Below are 24259 nucleotides of genomic sequence, written 5' to 3'. Positions count from 1 at the left end.
ACCACACAACAGCAAACGTAAACATTGTACCCAAAAAGACTATGACACTGCACAATTGTTTGTGAGGTAGCTCACTTTTTTCATCATCAATTGTGTTTTCATCAACTTCTATACTGCGCATAATTTAGTTTTTACCTGTTTAAAATAAGCTAAATGTGATGGATGAATGAATGAATAATACTCTGAGGTTAAAACGAATGAATTGGATTTCCATTCCATCCATCTAGCGTACTAGCGCGAAGCTAATCGAAGGGAATTCAACTGCTTGCAACCTGCCTCTATCTCCATGTAAGTGCGTTGCAAACCCGCTGTGGGGGTCTCTAGCTAGCCCAATGTGCTCATTATTGCTATCACATCAAATTACTGCTTCTTAGCCACACTTTCCTTTCCCGCTGCTTCTGTCTGAGCACCAGCTTTCTTCAAGGAAACCCTAAAATAATGACTAAAGAATGAGGACATTGTCTTCATGGAGTGGTTTCTGTTTTTGCTGGATATGTTTGTTCTGTGCGGCCCGTCAATAAATAAACAATGACAACAGAGGAAGTGTGTAAAATATTCATAAGGAAACGCGAAGAATCACTGTGGAGGATTACTGTAATGCTCTTCATAAAGCCACATTTTAAGACTCCTTTTAGACACTAAAAGGCCTTGACGTGTTAATCATCCGAATAAGTGTCACTAATAACTACACAATGTGACACTATTGAGCTTTGCGTAACACTATAACACGTGAAGATGCTTATCATTTCATTCCAGGAAGCCTCCGCATGATCACATGTTTTTACATACACAGCAACTTTTTTCTTCTTATTTTTTCTTCTTATTTTTTCTTCTTATTTTTTCTTCTTATTCGAGTAAACAAGAGAGCAGCTGGTCCTGAATCATCCCCGACGTACAGCGTCCGGGGACCTGCTTTGCTATATCGGGACACCTGGATAAAGGCCAACCCACCAATTCTCAAGCCGTGTTCTAGAAACTGCACACCTCTTACATTTGTTTACAGACGACAAAGACTTTCAGGTTTTTGGCACGCAAGACATTTATTTAAATAGTTTAAAAAAAAAAAAAAGTCTGACAGTACAAAAATATAATATTGGCTGCCCCTTGACATCACAGCTTACATGTTTATCATAATTATACTACACTGGACATGTTGTACAAGTGCATCTCAATGAATTAGAATACTGTGGAAATGTGATTTTCAATTCAAAAAGTGCAAATCATTTACTGTCTAGTCACAATATAAACACAAATATTTCAGGATTATCTTTTTATATTTTGATGATTATAGCTGACAATTGAAACCCAAATCGATCATCTCAAAAAATTATGTTATTTGTCACATAAATATTAGGAAGGGATTGATCTTCTGAAAATTACGTTTAATGAAGCTGCATGAATTTCACTTTTTGAATTAAACTACAAAAATGAATGAAGGTTCACTGTATTGAGATCCGCCTGTATATCCTGTACAAGTTATACAATTATTTACAATCATTCAACATGAATGCATCGTTATCTCCAAGAGGAAACCGTTTTCTCATGGTCACAAATTTGACAGTAGTGTAAAGTCTCTCACTGATCAAAGAAGGGATGGGCGTAACAATCAGTAAACAAATTGTCATCTGCTATGTTGATGGCGCTTCCATGTCAAATCACTCTAAAAATCTGAACATTTTAAACAAGCAGGTTTTGATTTTTGTGAAATTTGGTGTACTTGTTGGTTAGTGTCTCATAACACTAAATCTGAAATTTGAGGTCCAATGGAGCAGGGGTTTTGGAGTTACGGCCCGTTGAACTTTGAACTTTGGGATTTTGCATGGAACGATCCTAAAACAAAATTGACTTGCACTACTCTCCTGCAACCAGCAGAGAGGTGATCATGTGAGAACAAGATGACGTCAGCTATTGTAATTGTGTGATAGCATGTTATGTTTGATTGCTGAAACAATCACTAAGAAAGAAAGAAAGGTAGAGAACTTTGGGACAACACACTTTGCTTAGTATTTCTGGCATGTCAAATGAATAAAGGGCATCTTCTGTTTCCAACTATACCAAACATAGAACATTAGTAAGAATTTGTGGTCATTTACTGGCATTCTTAACTGTTTTTTATGGAATTGTTTTTCAGACAAATATTTATTGATATGACATCACTACTGTGTTGGCATAAATTAGTGATTGACTGCAACATTACGACAAAAGTTTGATTTTGGAATTTGTCGCCGCAGCAAGAACGGAATTTTGTCCTAAACCGAGAAATCCCTTCACTTTTTTCAAGTTTCTCCACCACATGTTGCTACAATTTTGACCACATTTGAAGGATAAAGCAAAATGTATGCTGTTTTCTACAAAGTTGCCTCGCTATTAAAATGATAACTGTTCCAACATGTGTGCAAATTTGGGTTATTTAATCTCAATGGAATTTTGAGGACCATCATTACTGGCTCGCAGGTTTGTCCAACTTACGTACCATTTCTGTGACTCCAAACATTTGTTTAAATTACATTTAATAAATTGGTCTGTATTTTTGGGACATTTTACACCAGAGCCTTAAAAATAGGGTACAAAAAAAATGCCTGCTAAATGTGCAGTCAACTGTGAATGTTTCCATCTTTTGCCTGTAGACTGATCTTTTCTGCCATTTCTACAGCCCTCGACATCATCTAATGTCCGCTACAGTTTGTCAGTCCCTCTTTCCTTCTCTCCATGGTGCCTCCTGTTCCTACTCTTCTTCATTTCCTGCATATGTTTCCACTTGCCAACTCCCAAGGCCCGGCCGCGGCCCTTTGATGGCCTCTTCTCGAGCCAGAGGGCGTCGCAGTACTCTTCCAGGGAGCCCACGGGCGAGCTCATGAGCCTCAGGTAGTCTTTGTAACGGTGGCCATGCCGTATCTCCGTCATCGGGTCCTCGCCGGTCTTGGGTTTTCGGTCCAGTTGGCCGTGCGGGATCAGCTGCAGTGTGAGCCGGCGCAGCGTATGCGCGAAGTGCGTGTGCTCCTGAGCTTCACACTCGTACACGCCGACGTCTGACGTGTGCAGGGAGCGAATCAGGAGGCCTCGTTCCGTTTGTATAACACGGTCATCCGGTCTGACCTGTGAGGAAAACACGATGTAATGGTTAAGCTTAGCGATAAATTGGTATGGAAATGTTACGAGATTATTTCAGTTTAAGGCGCTTTAGCATTGTGCACCATTGAATTCCATTCCATGATGTTTGGTGTACCACTAGAGGGCGTGCTTTATTTTGTGAATTCCTGATTTAGAAACCAAAGTCTCTGATAGTGAAAGAAAAAGTAGTTCCCACCAACTTTCCACCGTGTTCCTGTTAATGATATCAATTGAATGACCTTGAATATTTATGTATTTATTTTAATTTTAAAATGGTTTTCTGTTCTTTTAAAACGGTTGCATACCTCAGAGTAACTTCTCCAGCTTTGGTGTGTTGAAAGTAAATATGGCTGACCAAAAACGATTTTGTGCCCCAAAAAAATCTTATTATTTAATTAGAAGTGCACAGTTGTGGTAATATCCATCCAATGGATACATGGATTTTTTTTTTGTTTAGTTTTGTTTTCCTCCCACAATATTTTCCATCATGTCAACAAGCCTGTAGAGACATCTTCATAACAACATATATTGCTGTCTGGTGACAAGGATCCCATGTGAACACATTTTTCATTGCTTGTTTAAAAAACATTCCATAACACGGAAATAAAGAAGTCAAATCCACAATATGTATCCAATGACTTTGTTTCACCTAAACGCAAATACCTGACAGCATCCGTGTTTTCCGTGTTGCTAATTATTTTAACGGGCCAACATTCTCGAGAGGTGACCGCTCACATGAATAAAGCCGTAAGCGCAGACAAATCGCTTCCACTCACGCCGTTAGTGGCGGGGTTTTTTACGACGAGGGGGACTTGATTGGTGTGGTTCTGCCGCAAGGCATCAGGAGGCAAACAAGGATAAGGGAAAACATGGTGGGAAGTTGTGCAACATGTGGAGGAGGAAGTATAGTAAACAGAACATCTAAACTGGAGTTAGCATCTAATGGACGCCTGGTGTGTCCAAACTATTTCTTCCAAGGGTAAAAAACAGACACAATTTTGGGGAATTTGAGACTCATTTGTCTTGAGCTCGATTTTCACTGCATAGTTCAAGTAACACAATTCAAAATTTCACTCTTTCGTGGCACAATTATGATATGTGTAATGGCGGCATAAATGGAAACCAGAACCAATTCCAAATGACTGACAAGACAGTGCCTCGTCATCAGTAAGCTGAAATGTAATCAGTGCAAACCGTACATATCAGCAGAATTGGGTACTCGGACCTGCAGTGTAAATTCTACTTTATTTACATGGTTCATATTCAGTGTCAATCAGACAAAAGGAAAAGTTTGTTTGCACGATTATGCAGATTTTGCACTTGTGAAGTGTAATAATTGAAATTGTAATTGCATTTTGATTAATTACACAGCCCTACTTCTTGAGACTTTTTTTTGTGGGTCTGCTCATTATAGAGATGCCTACCAAATTCCAAGGTGCTAACTTCTGAGTGAAACGGGCTATGAGGCAAAATTAGCCAAAATCTGGTTTTGGTTGTCATAATTTTTGCAGTTCCTACATTTGGTTTTAGGTTAATAGTTTAGATTGATTGTTTTTTGTGCCGTTGATTTAATTTGTAAGTAAACTGAACCAAAACCAAGGTCAGTATCTGGAGTTTCATTTTTTTGTCTTCTTTTTTTTTGGGGGGGAGTTTCATTTTCATCAACTAAGTTGTGGACACTAGGAATTGATTGATTGGATCGTCAAGCTAAGGCTTTACTGATAATAAACAATCTTTGTCAATATGAACTTTAATGCAAGCTTTAACAGGATATTTTTTCTTTGCTCTTTTTTTAAGCATCACATTTTCCTTGTGACCCTGAACCTTAACCACCTTAAACATACCTGCTCGCAAATCTCCTCCAAAGTTCCGAATGGATGGGTGACCATTTAGTTTGATACTGAGAGGATAATGGCCAGTGAATGACAAAGCAATTTGTACAAATAAGTTCTTATCCTAGTGTGATAAACTGCTGATGTTCTTCTGTCCTTGTGGCTCGACACTTCCAAAGCCCAAGACACTCGTGAAAATCAATGACGACTCAATTTAAGGAACTCGTAGGTTTCTCCCTTTATTACATTTAACGACACAGTGAACCCACTGGGAGTTTTCCGTTCTTCTGTATGAGAAATGCTTGGTGTCCCGAGTCTAAGTGCTGCTTTAATCGTCCCGTAGGATCCGCTCTAATGTGATTTGTGTTGGCATTCACGACTCTGACCTCCAATAAGTCAGATACAATTTAGTGAAGTTTTACGGTGTAATTGGAGACCTCTTCTAGTAAAATGTTTGAACTTGAGACTGACCTGCTCTCTGTGTTCCGATCCAGTCCTGCGAACGAACCAGCGGATCTGGGCCTGCTGAGACTTGGGGACGCACTCGAGGAATGTCGAGTTGCTCTGCACGCCGAAGAGAACTTGCTCCTCCACCCGTCCCACGCCAAGACCTGAAAGAAAACACAATCCGAAAGCTATGTTGAGTTCTACTACAATTTCACGAAATCACATCCAAATGAAGAAATGACAGTTTGACTAATCTACATACGGTCCTCTGTATCCCAACACTGGCTGGCGGGGTCTCCATGCTTGATGTCCTGTCTCCTGGCTCTCCTAGGGAAAAGGAACAAAAAAATCCTTCAAAAAAGATCTCAATTAATCCACTGGAACGTTTGAGTGGATGTGGTAACCAGATTTGTTGAAGCACTTTTAGCCGTTCGTTGAACATGTCAAGCAGGTAAACTAAACAAAATCAAAGCACTGCAAAGAGTAGATATGAGAAATCGCCAATTGGAGGTGAAGTCAAAGCTACTGATCTGACTTTCTTTTGACTTAATTATACTTTTTAAAATAACCTTTCTTTAAATTCTCATTTTTGTAGCTTCATTTTACAATGAAACCCTGTTTCTCCTTGTTGAAAAGGTGAGTGCTTTTTCAGGTTCTGGAATGGATTAATGGTGTTTTAATTCATTTCAATGGAGAAAAAAAAATGGTTTGACATGCAAGAAACTTGAGTTAGCAGCTTGGTCACGGAATGAATTTCAATCGTAAATCAAGGTCGGCCTACCACTAAACTCGAAAATTTATCAGCGATGACTGTGAATGAGAACCAATTCTTTATTGTTTTCTTCGTTGACCTGTCCTCTGCCCCTTCAACCCCCCCCCCGTCATGCTTTGTCACCATATATCTGCAGACACTCACACTCGCGCTGATGCTGTAAGGATCAGCTTTCAAAGAACCTTGTTTTTTCAGCAAAGGGAAACAAAACAAACATAACAGTATCCCCGCTGGCCAATGACATGCCACTCTGACCTGCTAATTGAACTTTAAGCTGATTTTTTTTTTTACAGCCCACAATTATCTGTTCTGCAAAAGGAGCATTAATGAGATCAAGAAAAGCAAATAGCAAAAATCTGTGTGTAATTGATGCCTACACAAATTTGTTTGTAATTCCAATGCAGTCTTTTATATGGCTTTGGCTTGAGCACAAAAACAACAAAAGGGTGACTTTCTCAGCGAATAACAGAGGATCCGGTAAGAAATTCACATATGCCAATCAGTGACAATATGCACCCTACCACTAATTGGCGACCAGTCCAGTAACAAGGACAAATATCCCTACAGTATATGGGCTCCTCACCTCTTGGCTGCAGGGACATATCTGGAGCACGTATGTCCATCCCAGGCGCAGTGGGGGTCTCGGGCCAGGCAGCACTCGGCGCAGGCTTGGCCGTACAGGTGACATCTGCTGAGTGAGAGCTGAGCCAATCCCTCGCTGGAGCCGACATACAGCTGTTGCTACACGGTGAAACACAACGCACACATTTCACACCTTCACGTTTACATTGCGGTAGCGGGAAAAATCAACACTGTCCCACTTTTTTTGTTTTATTCTGAATTGTTGTAAACAATAGGCCGCAAGGTTGCTCCCTGATGGCAGAAAATGATTGAATGCCACTGATTCATAATGGTACGTGACAAAATGTTATGTTTAAAGGTTTAGGTTTTAGGATACTATATATTGCACTGTATTACGTATATTGAACCACAAAAACATGGTGTGATTGTCAAGGAAGAATTGGGCTGCCATAACATAATGAAATCAGCAAGAAGGAGACAGTGTGGATATTGTGATATTTTGCCACCCATGGTGAAAAGGTCTATAAAGTCTTCTGAGGTGCCGTTTATACAGCTTAGTGTTTAGTTTTTTTTTTTCTTGCAACATGCACCGCAGACGTGAAATACTCCTCAGAATCTCTAAATATGTCATAAAATATTACTTATATATATATATATATATATATATATATATATATATATATATATATATATATATATATATATTAGTACCGTCAAAGTTAAAGCGTTAACTGATTAATCACAATTTTTTTAAATGTATTATTTAATACATGTTTATGTATCACATTTAGAATATTTGTTCATGTCAAAATATTGGGGGCATTTTTTTTCCATTTTAAATTATGCAAGAAGTTAACTGATTAGAAAAAGAGGAGGATGAGCCGTGGATGAAGTGATTAAAATGTTTATCGTGCGACAGCTCTAATATATATATATATATATATATATTAGAGCTGTAATATATATATATATATATATATATATATATATATATATATATATATATATATATATATATATATATTAGAGCTGTCACACGATAACATTTATTTTATTTTATTTTTTGCTGAACCTGTTGAGTTCCGTTTCATCTGGCGATTAGCATGGGTCTTGAATGGAGATGGCCAAAACATGCCTAATTAAAATTTAACTGCACTAATTACAAAAAGTAACAAATAAATTTAAAAAAACTAACCACCAGAGGGTGCTTGAACTGCACACATGAAAAAACAACATGGCCCGTTTAACAGATCTGCTGCTTTTACCTCATTTGCCGGGAGCAAAGGGGATTGCTTCAGTGAAAATGGCTGGGAGTGAATGAGTTAATATGTTCTGGGTATGTGACATGACGATATTGTGACAATTTTAATATTGTAATATTATAATATTGCCATTATCCCTACTGAACACTTCAAAGTTATTGATGTTGAATACTATCTGCTCAAACTTGTCCCAAGGTAAAGAGATTCCTCAACGAAATTTCAACCCCCTGAACTTCCACCCCCTCAGACACGCGCAGGTCAAAACACAGCTAGAGATTAATGGAGGCTTTGATTAGGGTTGAAGTGTCTGGTGACACGGCTGACCTTTGAGATAATGAGGCGCGAGGCGGCCGAGAGAGCTGGAAACTCCCGGTGAGAGTGGAGAGGAAGTAGAACGAGCGTGATGAAGAGCTGAAGGCGCTTTTACAGTCGGAGATTAAACAGGACCGAATGGGTCCGGTGGGGCATGAAAAAACAAATAAACCAACTTGTGTTGCACCCGCAAAGCAACCGCTGATGAAAAATGGCAACGTCACCAGTAGGCTGACAAGAAACATGATCCTAAACAGCCTTTGACCCTCAGCTACCGATTAGGTTCTTGCTTTGGGTTTGAACTGAAAAGGTAGAAAAACTGTCACTTGACCTTTCGTTTAACATCAGTGATACTCAATGTGTGGGACATGAATGAATCACTGCTTCAGTACATTTCAGTTGTATTTAACTTTGAAGTCCATTACATTTGCAGTGAATCTTGAAGAAGTGTTAGTTTTTTAAAAACTTTTATTTAGGTCCCATTTTAGGTAAAATCTATTTTAAATTAATCCTTATTTAAGGACATGTTCCCTATATTTAAGCACTATGTTTATTTTAATTATCAGAGTCAAATCAAATCCAGAGAAAGTATAGATCTTAACTATTTTTATTATTATTTTGTGAGATGCCTCACACATGATAAGAAAACATAAATAATAACACAATAATAATAATTTTAAAAAATCAATAAATTTCAATTAGAACATTTTCCCCCCTTTGCTCATATAAAAACCAAATCACAGAAATATCTTTTGTTTTCTCCTTCTGGGGTTTGTTTTACTTACTGACACGAAAAAAAAAATTTTCCAGCAAGATTTTTCCCTCATTAACTTGCATCACCTTCCACAGAAATAACACTGGGGAACAATTGCAATAAATATTTCTGTTGAATTAGATTTTTATGCTGATAAAAAAAAATGGCATGCTGATTCAAAAAGTCAGTTTTCTTCTGTAGCACATCAAGTATTTTCTCCACAGCTTACCCTCCAGATAAGCAAAATTCCACTGACTAGCTGTAGTAAGACTGTAGTAAAGAATATCTGATTACGAATTGACTCATCTGCAGCAACTTGTTTGTACAGTTAGAATTTAGACAGTATAGGGAGAGGTATGTGCACCTCCCAATACGTTAGTACTATTAATATCTGTAAACAGAAAGTGAGAATAGTAGGAATTAGGAAGATTAGCGCTGAATTTTCTCTTAACCTTGTAACCATGGGCATAAATAAGTTATATTTAATTTTTTGCCAGTTTTTTTTTTTAGTCTTCAAACGTGCAACTATTCCAGCTTAGTGTTTTATTTACATACATACATGTTTATTTGTATTTATTTATTTTAATAAAACAAGGATCCTATCCTATAGTTCAAAAACTTGACGTGGTAGCGAAAAACAGTTTTGGATTCCACACCCCAAAATTTGTTAAAAACCGTTGTCAGACACAAACTCAACAAAAATTGGGTTCCCGGTGTAATAATCAAAATATTGATGTTCTTTACAGATAATATTGATGTTGTGGAAAAAAAAAACATTTTGTCAAATTCAACATCATTCTGCGTGGCTCGGTCGTCTTGTCCAAGAGTAACACAGGTGACCTTGGCACAAATATTTGCAGCTTGGAAGCACAATTTCCATGCTGATGAATTGTTTTTCCATCGTATAAATGAGCACAATATCTTCGTGTGTACACTCGGGTGTCCACTTAAAATCCAACCCACACCCGTCCATGAAACTCCACCTCCCACGAGCCCTCCATCACACTTTGAACCCAATTATAGTAAGTAAGTGAAGAGTAAAGATGTAAAATGAGGTCTAACCTGCTTGGAAGAAATCTCCAGACTGAGAATTGGAGCGGGAACCTGTAAACAAAAATAATTACGTGATTATGACATTCACTTTTGGACCACTTTCTAAAAAGAAAAAAATGGTTATTTTTCATTGTTTGTCACTGCACAGCTGGCATTGTAATGTCAAGTAATCCTCCGCAAAGTCACTTTAATTGGTGTGTGCGTGTGTGTGCGTGTGTTTCTTTCACATCCAACCTGGAACACTTGAAGCTCTTCAAGCACCACTTCCTCCGAGGACCACTTGTCTCTGGTGATGCTCACCACTTTCAGAACTGTGCCAGCATCTGTGACCGACAGACAGACACTGATACACTTTTGTTGTGGAAGAAATTTCAAGTATTTGAAAGAATTTTGCACACAATTTTGTCTTCTCAAATGACCAGTCTAAACAAATTCCAGCTTTTTTTTTTCTTGTGGTAAAAAAATGTTCAGCAGGGTCGCCAACATTTTTGCATTAAAAAAATTAGACCTATTTGTTGCGAAAGACATTTCAAGCCCTTTAAATTATTTGATTCAAAATTTACATTGAAATGTAACACCCCCCAGTTAACAGTTGTGTTAAAATAAATGTCAAGCTGTTTTTTATTTTGTTTTGTTAATCCAAGCAACTAACCAATTCAATATGTGTTGTGAATGACACTTAAACCCCTTCACAGCTATTAAATCAGAATCCAAATCATGTCACTTATTGTGAAAGACATTCAGCTGTTTGACACAATCAATTCTAAGTACAATTCAGTATTTCACTTTTAAATATATACAATTTTGGTTTACTTGTTAAATGTTTTTTTTGTTTTTGGCAGTATCTGGTTTAAAACGTTTGAGAAATACTATTGCACACTTTTTTAATGAATCCAAACAAAAACCCTTCCCTGTCGCCACAATAAAAACCCTGCTGATGCTCACTTAATATAACACTTCCCCCTAGTGGCCAGTTTGGGTAGCAGGCACCGGTGACACACTCACCCGTCCCCAAGAAGAGAACCTCATATTGGCCGTCCTCGGCTAAAACTCTGTCCACCACAACCTGGGTGAGAGTGTAGTCCACGCGGACGCGCGTGAACACGGGCCGGCCGCTCAGTGGGTAGACGGAACGGAACATCAGCGGGTGGTAACGGATGAAACTGACCACCTCGTCTGGGAAATCTTTGGTGGTCTTGATGCGAGGGTCGTATGTTTTACTGGGACACTAAAAAACAATGGAAAGCAGAATACAATGTTAAGTTTTGCAATTGGATGCAGTCTCACTCTTAAGCAAAGTACTTTACAAAAACAAAAAAGACTGGTAAAAGTAGGCTGACAAGTTTCATTCAACTTTTTGCGTTTGTCTCTCTCTGGTGGCCGTGTGAAGCATGGCAGGCTGAAAATACCAGTTATATATATTTTTTTCACGTTGTAATTGAAAAATAATATTTACTGCAGAGAGTATATGTAGAGGGTAAAATGATCGTTTTAATAATTAATATAGCAAAAACATTTTGATGATTTTTGGGGCACTTTGCAGTGTCATCAAGTAAAATGCTGGTAAAGAAATGTGTCTAAATATAAATAAACTAAAATTAAAATGCCATTAAGTTAATATAAATGTCATTAAGGACTTTAAAGCCACATTTTAAAACCGAAATGGGGAAAAAAATCTACAATTAAAGTGTATTTTTAGAGAAATTAACAGGTGTGCAAATATATTAGTGAAAAAAAACATTGGATATATATTACAATGAACAATCAAAAATATATATTAAATAAATAAATAAATGAATAAAATCAAAATGAAATTGTATTTTAATTAATTTTATTTTTTTAAATGCCAGCAATTATGTAAAAATATTACTAAAAATTATTGAAAAAAACAATTAATAAAATATGGTAAATAAAAATCATCAATAAATTAGTTAGGGAATCAGAGACAACTACAAAGTTATTGATTTCTGCGATTTAGCATTTTACACGCATTGTTATTGAGTCCATTTATTTGGAGGAAAACAAAACAAAAAACGGTCAAAACATGAAAAAATTGTCCATTATTTTTTGGGTCTCTTAATATTTTCCAGAGCTGTATTACATAATTCACTTTTCTAACTGTTCTGAACTCCTATTTCCTATTGATGTCCTTTTACTAAATTTACTCTAAAATTCCAAGAGTATTTATTTGCAGGAAGAAAAAAAAAAAAAGTCCACTGTGTTATTTTTTATTTTTTTGGTCTCCTAGTTTTTCCAGAGCTTTTCATTAATTTGTGTTTGATGATCTACTAACCGTTCCAGGACGTGGGTAGGGTATCCTCCCCTCGTACTCGACCCAACGGTGGTCTGGCCCCTCCTTGTGAGCGTACGGGCCGTTGAACGCGGCCCTTATATCCACCATGCTGTACACGCACACGGCTGAGCCCCGAAATATGGCGCTGAGGGCCAGATCACAACAGGAGACCAAAATTTCAAAAATAATAACAATAAAGGAGATGGCAGGTGGTGTGGACCACAAACAAACAAACCTGGAGGTGGTGAAGACCGCATACACGGTTGGGTTCTTTGGATCCCTGGTAGGAAGAATAAAAATGTCCTCTAAAAGAAAGACACGCAGTGTTAATGTACTGTAAATTCACCCATGAAAGATTAATAGGTACAGTATTTACTTTTTAGTACCGAGGTTCTTATTCCTATTTAAGACAAGCGGCTCCCTGAAATTTACTGCTTTCATAACCGTGCGATATTATCGCACCTTTTCCCACTGAGGCACTATATTAGATTATATTAAAAAGTCAGCCTCAATACAATTTCCACTGCTTTTACTCCTCTCAGAGGAGTGCAAATGGGATTCTGATGAATTAAGAGCTGCGAAGGGTTCGCACGTCTTAATGTTTTCATAACATTTCAAAAAGCCGCTAAAGTGGGGAAAACGTTGCGTTACTTTAACGATAAAGCTGGCTGGAAATTTTTGAAAAAACGACAAAGTTCAAACGATCCACAAACTTTGGTGGAGATTCACAACAGGATTTATGGAATAGTCCAAGGACCCACACCCAAAATTGCTAGGGAATTTACCCAAATGAGCCCCAGTTGGGGGCATGATCATGAGACGGTGCTAAATCATCATCATGATCACATAGTTTGTAGCCCAAAAAATGGAATATGAGGGACATACGTAGCTCATCAAAGTGTGTGTCCACTCCGTCGGGTCCAGGTATGGAGCACACAAGTCTGGCCTTGAGGAAGGTGGTCCATTTGTTGGTCAGACTCCTCAGGCCACCCACATCATTCTGAAACACAACCGCTATCATCACTAACAAAATTGAAGACAGCTGGACAAACTCCGGTGCAGCCTTTTTACACGCTAATTAAATGCCCTGAATGCTATGTGCTTGCTAGCTGTGTTTGTTGTGCTGCTACTACCACTACATCATTGTTCAGTTAATAACATCCTGGAGATGAGGCTGGAAAAAGGAAGTGCTGAGTATTGTTGGATCAAATAAAATAATAAAAACAGGCGTAGTTGCTGATTGATAACATAATCTAGATGAATTGTATTTGTTTTGTGGTTTTCAGTTTCTGCCCAGACACTGACTGTTACCCAGACGGTCGCCCTTCCCATCTGCATTGCAGCTTTATCTTAAGCCATAAATACGCCGCACGCTATCCCCACAAGAATATAGCTAAGGAATCTCGAGCGCTAATAGCTAACCTCTAGGTGGTTGCTCCCTTTTGGCCCAGGTCCAGCACACACCCAAGGTTTTAAATGAATGTTATCAGCCGTGAGTCTGTCTGGACTCCCCATCCTACGTCAATGTTGCTGTAAACTATCAGTTTAAGAGGAAGCAAAGTTAAACTGTCAAAATGTAATCTCACTAGGTAAAAAAGAAAAGAAAAAAAGAAGAAGATGTTTTAGGTGGGAACATTTTGGATGATTAGCATTCAGTTGTCATGAATGTTCCAAAAAGCTAAATAAAAGACAATAGTAAGAGAGCCTGTACAAAAGTTGCAGTAGGGTTAGCCTAAGCAACACCCGTCAACCAGTCTTAAATTATTTAGCCAATGTTTTGGTCTTTTCCATGCTCAAAAACTCAATTCCCTGTCTGAAAAAAATGTGGTTTGAAATGGCCATTACCATTTTCAAGTTTTCCTATCGATATTTGGTCAAATTGCTAACCAATAGATGATGCTTAATTGCTAAAAATGGCAGCAAATTTGAATAACAACTTAACTAATAACGTGACTCCACTAGGTCAAAGTTTGCCTAAACCTGACAGTTCCGCCCTGAAGACATTGATCTGTTTTGTACGAATGATCTATACTAAAATTGTGTCCTACTATTTTCCTATTTAGTTTTTATTTGTAGCACATTCAATTCAGCTGGCAAGATAGCTAGAACCAAATTAAAAACCCTCTAGTGAAATCTATTATGTCTCTGCTGCAATTCCTTCATATGAAAAACTGATTTATCTAATACAGTGACACATTGACTACACTAATATACACTCATCTGATTAAATTATCTGCACTCATTTTCTTTTTCAAATACATTTGGCAAAATGCAGACACTGAAAAATGAAAAATGCAACCACAAAACAATTATGTGCATTTTCACAACCTATGGTAGCATAATGTTTGTAAAGTTGGCATATGTAAAACGCGCTTATTAGGATGGGAGAATACCATTAGTAGTTATCGATATCTGTGCCGATACCAGCCTTACTTTTAAGGGAACAGTGTGTATTGTTTAGGGCCATCTCTTGGCGAATGCAATGATTTTGAAGCACACGCACTGCGGTGCTTTAGAGGCCACACTTTGCAAGGCGACAACCAATCACTTCTAATTATTATTTGGAGTGAGCGAGCAAGCAAGTAGAAGGAGCAGCGGGAGTGGCTAGCAAGAACTCGCTGGAGCAGTTCACCAAAGTGGATAGCAAGGACTAGCTGGAGCGGCTAACAGCAGCAGCTAGCGGGATAAGCTAGCAAAAGCTAGCAAGAGCAAAGCAGAGGGGACAAGCGCCAGGAGCAATGAATAGAATATAAATAGAAAAAGATCATAGAATAATATAATTAATTCCATGCAATTTTAACGAAAAATGCTATATTGAGATATATACTGGTAGGTCTTTGCTTAAAAAGATTTTTCGATATTGGTATCTGTCTGGGGGGGGGGGGGGGGGAATAGTATTGAACATCCCTAATGCTTCAGGTTTAGTGTCACAACACAAAGTTAAAAAATTTACCAAGCAATGGCTTGTAGCTGAAAACAATTCAAGGCATTGCAGTACCATAAAATCAACAAAATTCTCAATCAACAATTAACAAAAGTACAGTGCAAGGGTCTCAGTAAGTGCACCCGGTTTGCTTTTGTGAGTGCAAGCAGGGTTACAAACATGATTTACTGCCTCTGACAGCAGCACCAAGTCTCTCTTTCATAGCAGTGCAAAACAAGACTGTCTGGAGAAAAGGCCTCCTTGTATGGGAGATAAAGCACATCTAAAGTGGATGACATAGAGATCCTTATCCTATCAGATGACATTGTGAGTTATGGCTCCTCTCCGTGTGTGAGAGGATTTTTCTTTCGCCATTTATGCACTTCTCTGAGGCATCCAGTCACACTCACCTTGCAAACACGAGCCACGCGGGACAGAACACTCTTGTCGTTGCCTTCCCACGACACCTCCCGGAAGAAAAAGTAGATTTTGTCGTCGTCCGGATTGTAGGTGTCCGCGATGGGGTGTGCCGATATGAACTTAGCCTCTAAAGACACAAAGACAACAATAATTTGTTTGGGGTACTGTACTGGTTTCTAGTGATGGGAAAATGAAGCTTCATGAAGCACTTGTGATATTTTTTGACTCCCCTAGATGGTGCTCTTGGTTTAAATATAAAGGCTAGTGCAAAGCAAATTGATTACATTTCCACTGCATCTTTCAACCAAGAGTGGCATCTAGAGGAGTAAAAAAAATATTACAAGTGCTTCATGAAGCTTCATTTTCCCATCACTACTGGTTTCCACAGAAAAAAAAACATGATTAGCTTAATTCTTGAGTAGTGACCAATGGACATGCAAGGAGTTACCACACGCTAAAAACATTTGGGTCAAAAGTTACCCAATTATGGATCAAAAATGGACCGATCCAACTTTCAGTGTTGTTTCATACAAAATGACCCAATTTTGGATCTGACCAATGTTTATGAGTTGTTTTACACTAAAAGACCAATTTCTTGACTCAAAGTTGGGTCAAATTGACCAAAGTAGAGGATCGGCCCATTTTTGACCCATAGCTGGGTCATTTTTGACCAAATGTTTTTAGAGTGTATACTTCAAATGTTAAGACAAATTAATTTAATTAAAAGAGACTCTTGTGTGGATGGACAAGACAGTCCATTCAATGTAAGGAATGCTGCCGACTATCAAGATGCCATGTCGTGTCTCGCATTGGGGATCTTGTGGGAGGCAAGTTCAAAGTGTCGCAGTGACGTTACGCCAACATTAGCTCAACATCTGCAAGCTGAGCCAACAACGTCGGAGTGACGACCCGACTGGAACAGCTTAACGTATGGCCGCTAATGCGCTCAGCAACAGAAGGTTATTGTTAGTTCTGTGATTAAAAGATGTTCCATTGGCACGCAGAGAAAGAAAATCATCACCAAATGATGAGCTCTCTCCATCCCTGTCACCACACACTCAGTTTATATATACAGTACAATATATACTGTCTATACTAGTAAGACCGAGCGAGAGCCAGAGAGGCGTCATTGCGCCATACAATTCAGCAGTTGTGACATGTGGAGGCCATGTGCAAAGATTTAGATACGGCTGACAAATGTTGAAGTACAACAAGCCATCAATGGCTGGAAGTTGGAACACACTTGAAAGTGGAAACGTTTGCGCCACAGAAGACAATTAAGTCATCACTGTTCACGCCAAGTCTGTGTTAACGGCTAAGATGAGTATTTAGTTAGCTTTTGTCCAAAAGTGAATGCACTGCCAAGCAGAGAACGATGAAGTTTTCCATTTTTAAATTTTCCAATGACACTACCTTGAGTTTGCCCAATTTTTTTTGTCAACACAAGAGTTTCTGCGTGCGCATGGAAATAGTGCAGATGTAATGATGGACAAAAGCGGTATTGTTATGTCTGAAGAAAGACCACATGAGGACAAGCGCATTGCGTCGTTTTTTTTAGCTCACTCCAGCGAGTGAAATCCGGGCCAATGTTGATCCTTGACTGTCCGTTCATCAGGGGTAGCTTCTGACTTATGCCATAAAACAGTCAGAACATTTGTATTTTTTGTGTGGCAGTGTCCTTTAACCTTGCTCTCGCAAGATATATTCTCACGGTATTTGTGAGTTCACAAACTCCCAAGAATCCATCTTGCACTGCTCCCATTGATTTCCACCGATACGAACCACTGGTGGTTTGGACCAATCACAGAGCGACATTGTATTTGAGGGCGGGACATGCAGCTGTGACGAAAACAAGAAGCGGCGAAGCCGTGAAACAAATCAAACATGGCGACGCCGGTGGACAAATAAGTGGACACTGCAATGAATTCTGTTTCTCGCTGAATTAGTCTCTTGTTTCCGCATATCAACATTGCAAAACCGACAACATAAGCTCAACGCCATGATATCAGCTAGTCACAACAGTCACATGTCGGTGACGCCATTTTCATCCTTTGCCGTGATAGGTCGAAACAAAAGTTAGGTAGCCGTGCACACGATTCTTCTTCGTCCAATCAGCTCGAAGTGTTGTACAGCATGCCCCGTCTTTCCCGAGCAAATCAACGCGGAGCAGTCCCAAACTGATATTGTGGGGAACTTGATTGAGTGAAGCACAAATCAATCTGGCTATTGTCAGGTTAAGTGTTCCTAGCATCCTCCTCAAAGTTGCTTAGCACCAGTAAAAATGATACAGACCCCCTCACGCCATGGCAAAGGTACCATTCAACTAGTTTTAAGTTGATGTTTCATCAGAAGAGTTGTGAAAATATTTTATTAAGGTTGAAAAGTTCCTTAGTGCTACTTTAAGTCAGGCTTTCATTACTACGTGGAAATGGAAATATTATTTTATTTACATTGCACGTCATATGTAAAAAGCAACATCATTCATTTTTCAGTGTCAACCCAAGGAACATAAAAAGAACGGAGAGGACAGGACTGTGAAGACTGACAGGTTGCCCAATGGCGGCACTCTAATTCCCCAAATAAGAAAAAGGGAGAAGAAGAGCGAGAAAAAGGCATCCAAAATATGATACTTAAGGGGGTCACAGTGTGATATTTGGAGGGAAAAAAAACTCATAGCATCATAATAGGCGAATAAAAGTCATTACAGCAAAACTCAAAGACTTGCACGCTAGTTACTACACTGTATAAAGTAGTATGAAATCATAATTACAACAAATACCTCAAAACAATCAAATCAAAAAGTAAGCATGATGATACGATTTCATATTCTACTCAAACTAGTATGCTCCGAGCCATTCATAGCCTTGAAACATTGTAAGTCGAAAACCTGTAAAGACTCCTTGAAGGGTTAACATGTGTACTGTTTGCTACCAAATTCCAAAAACATATCAAAAACATGCATGCTAGGTTCATTGAGAACATTAAATTGTCCATCGGTGTAAGCACGAGTGTGAATGGTTGTTTGTCTTGCCGCACGGTTGGCTGGCAACCGGTCCTGTGTACCCCAAAGTCAACCAGGATAGGCTGCAGCTCAACAGGGACCCTCATGAGGTATAGAAAATGGATTTATATCGTGAGAACAGGTCAGCGTGTGACTGTTTGTGTGCGGTTAACAGCGTTAAATTTGTTGCAAACTGTAAATTCCTCAGTAGGTGTGGCAGCCGTGCTCGGCTATGGTGTTCATGTAAAAAAAAAAAAAAAAGGTCACACTAAATGAATAAGCAAGCTCTGTCCTCTGCGCTGGAATTCTAATAACCCTCTCGCAGGCACAGAGAGGCTCTTTGTGGCAGAAGTTTTGGGGAGAGAAATGCAATACGTTTTCAATGCAATGTGTGTGTGTACCATTGATCCAGTAGTCCTCGGAGATGTCGGTGCGTATGAAGTTCTGGTCAGGTGGCGGGCCGAGGGAGCGTGTGAACGTCGGGTCTTTGCCCAAGAAATCCGAGGCAGTGCCCGCATATAGATACTGGTCTGGATCAAAAATACAGGGAAAGCTCAATCAGGGATCTTAAGGAGAACATAAATTGTAGGTGGGGAATTAGGCTACCCTGCTTTGTACGTATATGTATTAGGGGTGTCAGGCGATTAAAAATTTTCATTGTAATTAATCACATGACTTCAAGTGATTAATCAACCATTTTTATCTGTTGTGTCTAAATGTACAATAAAATGTACGATACATTTTTGTTCCAAGTTTTCATATTCTTGTAAACATAAAAGTGGGGGGGGGGGGTTAACTAAGAAATATGGCTGCATCTTTTAGTCCTTGATACAGTATTTTCATAATAATTCATAACATTTAGTTAAAATTAAAAAGATAATGTAAAAAAACGAGTGTGATATTGATTTCTGTTGAGGTCACTTTTCTGCCACTAGATGGCATAACTGCATTTATAAGACAGTGACAGCTCAGGGCATTTTTCCTTTCATATTAAGAGCTATCTAATCTTTAACATGAAGTAACTTGTGAAATTCTGCCCCTTTTTTTTAAATTATGAAACATAAATTGACCCCAATCTCTAACAAATATATGCATAATTATTCAATTTATTACTGCTAAATTTTGACGTGGACGTGTCTGCTGCGTTGAGACTGGAATTTAGTAAGAGGCGGTCATTAATAGCGCGTAAAAAAATTAATAAAGGAACTTGAAAATGAATGCACTAATTTTGACACCCCAAATATATATCGCTGCCGTTGGGCCGAAACCTCACAAGTCACAATTTGGCAAATTTCATATTTTTGTTTTTAAAAATCTATACTTTTGGTCATTACACACGTGTGATTGTCATTTTTTTTTTACAAACGACTGACCAATGAGTGTTGAAAATTGCTTGCTCTTATTGATGATGTAATTTTAATGGTTGAACAAACATGCCGTTTACAACTTCAGCTGTTGTATCATGGAATGGCTCATCATACCTGTGAGGACTGAGGTGAAAGTTTGCAGTGGATCAAAAGGACATTTCAATCTACCGGACTCCACTGTAGCAGACAGCAGCCGGAATACACCGTCCTGACAAACAAAGTGATACAAAGTGGCACAAATCAAAAACGTTGGACGATTGTGTTTGGACGAATGTTTCTTTGTTGTAATCTCTTTGAAAGGAATATGTATTCTGAGGAGTAAGATATACCAAATTTTGACTGCCTGTGCCCAACAGTTTATTGGAGCAGGCTCATCCTCACCCTAATGAGATATGGAAAATTGATTGTTTCTTTATAATCAGTCAGTGCACCAAAGAACAATCAAACCAGAGACAGGGGGATGAGCTGCTTGGCCACAAATTTACGCTCCATACAAAAGTCTAAAATGTATTGCCAAGAAGAATTGTTACACAGAATTAATCTCCCCAACGAACATTTTAGAACTTTCCGGCGATTCTCTTCATTATTTGTACCTGTCTTGAGCCTGTGATTTCAATGAAAGCACAGCTGGGATTGAAGGCTCCTGTCCCACAGGCGTAGACATGCGTCAGGTTGTAGTTGTGGAGCACCCTCACAAAGTTGGCGCACTCCTGCCATGACACAGCAGAAAAAGATGGAACGAGGAAATTGTTTGGAAATAATATTTTTCAATGGATATTTAGAAACAAGTAAGCATACTGCGAGTGACTTACATTCACATTTTTGCCTGCCAGTTTACATACTTCCACTCTGTTGCGAGGCGCAGGCCAATGAATCTAGTTAGAGAGAGAGCAACATTATTTTAGCATTTACAGTCAGCCCTCGATTTACAAGTGGAGATTTTCAAGTTACGAGCCATCTCAAGGCCGTTCAGTTCATATTTCAAACCCTATTTTATGGCTTTTAAAAAGAGAAACAATGTTTGTAGATCGTAACTGTATTATGTCGGGATAAATCATGACTTAATAAAAGATGACATTCTCCCTCCTGTTGTGGCACAACATTAGTGGAATTTGGCATTTTTACTGTTGCGTGGTGCCTATCACCTCCGTGTGCAGTTGCAATAAATCACACGTCGCACAACATACGCTTTCCCTTCGGTGCACCTCGCCGCGTTCACACATGTGTTATAACAGGCTTATGTGCTTAGCGCGTTGCCTCCCCCTAAAGCCTACCAAGAGGAGCTATCGCCAAACGGTTTCATCGGGCTCGTATAGGCATGCAAACATACCACCTTCAATGTTAAAACATCTCATGAGTCAAAATGCCGGCCAGGAATTCATACGTAAAAGTGCCGTAAGCCCATGAAAGGACTTATAGGAATGAAGATCAATACCCTTGTTTTACTACATCACATGAGGATCTTAGAATAGCTTTATAACCACACACCTTTCAAAAGGAAGGTGAAAACACCTGGAATGTTCACAATGTGCTTTAACATCATTTCGGTAAGTCTCAAGTTACAGAAAAAGCTCAAGGTCGTGTCTCAAAGTGGTCCCTAAAGGGCCCCGCATATGTTCCTTGCGGTGCTAATCTCCCCAGCATCAGTATCAGTGACCAGAGAGGCAACATTCGGAGAGTAGGACGTTGAGTTAAAACAACCAGATAAGGATCAAATAAACACACGTCCGCTCCACTCGCAGGTCAACCTGGGCAGTATTAACACTCAAACATATGGAGAATGCATGCGTGTGTTTGTGTAGACGTGTGTGTCAAATGCGTATTTATTGAATGTATGTGATTTTTTGTTTACATATAATAACCCATAGCCGAAAGCCGCTTTCACTCAGCTGTTTAAACAATATTGAGCGTATTTTAGCGTAGCCGGCGTACTGTATACATTGGAACAGAGAGCAGGAATCAATCAATACAAACGTAATTGCATTTTAGGGTTTAAATGTCAAGACATGATCCGTTAACTGACTGCGCTCAACCGTGCATGCTTGTCGTAAGCAGATGTTAGTAAGACTCCTACAATGACCCCAAACGAGGGTTTGAATGTAGGAGGATTGGGAAGATTACAGTATCACAGAACTCTAGACTGCCCCTAAATTGTAGGCTAATATTTTAGTTGTAGGCGATAATACACAAACGAGCTGGTTTGCCAACTGACAATAACACCAAAAAGAAGACCGAAAGCAGATGTAACAGGCTACAATAGTCACCAAAAGCACTGTACATTTTATGACGAATGATGCGCATGCTACGTGGTGACGTCATTTGCGTGCGAGCAAGCCTCGGCAATTCTTGGCTGCCGATGTAGCTAGACAGCGTGTCACTCTCTTGTAATTGTTTTCAATATAAAACTAAATATTAGAACGAATGGGTCGCGTTGTGTTAAGGGGTTAATTGCTGTGGATATTTGGCGCGATTTTGAGCTTGTTTTGCGGGTCGCTGGGCACCGTTTTGGCCCCGTTGTCCGTCGACGAGCAGAGCTAGGTTGCTAGCGCCGATTAGCACGCGTTCAACTAGCGTTATTTCTGACTCTTCGGGAGAGCAACACGAGGATTTGTAGCCGCGCTCACTCATTGTTTGTGCACTCAGGTAGCCGCACAATAAAGGAGTGCAAGACCAACTTTGACTGGTTGTTGAGAAGAACACAACACAGAGCAGAAGTACAACGATTACACAGAAAAACGCCCAAAAAGAAGGTGGACTAATGTGTGGGAGAACAGCAAAGCAAATGACCACTGTGATTGGCTAATGTAGGAAAAATGAGGCGGGGCTTGGGTTGCTAACTTGTGCAAAGAGGCAGGGCTTGGTGTTACCATGGGTTTCCACAGGTTTCATACATGGACTTACATGAATGGAGTACCAATTGGACCCTCACAGCTGAAGTCAGAGGACAGCCATCTTACATTGCCACTTATTTTGTATTTTTTCCACTGAAAACACTGTTTTACTCTCGGATCCTTGTATGGAGTAATGAGAGCCTCTCAAAGAACGAACGCCATTGTTTGCAGTGACTATTCAGACTATATAATCTTAGTAAATTGTGACTCACAAAGGTAAGGTTTACAATTCAGTGAATTCACAGCATTTTTTTCCTCCTTATTGTCACGGTGTGGTCACGGAGCGGCGTGGTGTCTGTCGGCGTGTGAAGTGGAGGACCCAAAATGCAGGGAGGCAGGAGAACCACAGCAGGAGTGCGAAACTGGCGTGCTTTATTTTGCAGAAAACACTAACCAGGGTACTGGTTAATGCTAACTAAACAACAAACTGAAAAGATACAAAATCAAAATGACAGAAAGAACTCCGGGGGTGACCGTGACCAGCGGCAATGATCCCACGCCGACTGATCACCACCCGAGAATTAAATACACTCACACTAATTGGGTAACTAGCCACACCTGGGGCCAGGCATAAGTGGCTGAGGGCCCGGATTGGTCAACCCGGAAGGGCTGGAACCCACTCAGGACCAATCGGAACCCTCAACCAAAACCAGATCTTCCCAGACATGACACTTATGGCCTTTACTTTCATTTGTTTGTTGATCGTTCTGACAATATGGTGCAGATGGATCTTTGGGTAGCATATTATAAAATGCCACATGCACCCCACTTTCACCCAAAGTTAGCTGAGATGTTCTCTATGTAGTCCCAACCCTACAAAAGACAAGTGTTACAGAAATGAATGGATGCACTTTCTTTAAGTGGGTGGAGGCATTCTTACAGCTGCTGTAAACACTTGTGCATTGTCTTAAACAATCTGTCAACCCTGGCAAATGACCTGCATAGCTTCTCATGCTAAATATTGCTGAAAGAATCCAATTTTGCTCCCAGCTTTGCACTCATACATATTCACATTCCCCTGCCATTGTGTACCTTTCTGGGATCTTTGGCCAGGTTGTCAGGGTCAAGCAGGTAGATGTGATCCCTGGCTCCCAGCAGAAGACGACCCCTCTCCTCATCCAGCAGCAGGGAGTGTGACAGGAGGCCGTCGGAGGGGCCCAAAAACAGAGAAACACTGTTTGCTTGCAGCAGCTCTGCTCGAGATAAATGGGAAAAAAAACACAGACAAATGACAGATTT

At 39.5% G+C, this 24259-nt stretch overlaps 1 protein-coding gene across 1 annotated transcript in view; it reads right to left on the bottom strand.

Moving 5' to 3' along the window:
* Positions 1–1027: 1027 nt before the first annotated feature.
* Positions 1028–24259, bottom strand: part of sema3d (sema domain, immunoglobulin domain (Ig), short basic domain, secreted, (semaphorin) 3D) — a 42398-nt gene continuing 19166 nt past the window's right edge. Inside the window, exons 3-18 of the mRNA XM_086073325.1 lie at positions 24053–24213; positions 20942–21004; positions 20723–20839; positions 20244–20337; positions 19164–19292; positions 15752–15888; positions 13304–13418; positions 12654–12723; positions 12419–12563; positions 11131–11353; positions 10360–10448; positions 10135–10176; positions 6746–6903; positions 5653–5717; positions 5415–5554; positions 1028–3096 (exon numbers count right to left, since the gene is read on the bottom strand). Of these exons, the coding sequence (XP_085929451.1) occupies positions 2677–3096; positions 5415–5554; positions 5653–5717; positions 6746–6903; positions 10135–10176; positions 10360–10448; positions 11131–11353; positions 12419–12563; positions 12654–12723; positions 13304–13418; positions 15752–15888; positions 19164–19292; positions 20244–20337; positions 20723–20839; positions 20942–21004; positions 24053–24213 (2168 nt within the window). The 3' untranslated portion in view covers positions 1028–2676. The remainder of the gene's footprint in view (positions 3097–5414; positions 5555–5652; positions 5718–6745; positions 6904–10134; positions 10177–10359; positions 10449–11130; positions 11354–12418; positions 12564–12653; positions 12724–13303; positions 13419–15751; positions 15889–19163; positions 19293–20243; positions 20338–20722; positions 20840–20941; positions 21005–24052; positions 24214–24259) is intronic.

This window comes from Leptonotus elevatus, chromosome 4, assembly GCF_054856555.1.
Source record: "Leptonotus elevatus isolate MCC_2025b chromosome 4, RoL_Lele_1.0, whole genome shotgun sequence".
NCBI lineage: Eukaryota > Metazoa > Chordata > Actinopteri > Syngnathiformes > Syngnathidae > Leptonotus > Leptonotus elevatus.
This window is presented reverse-complemented; position numbering and strand designations above follow the sequence as displayed.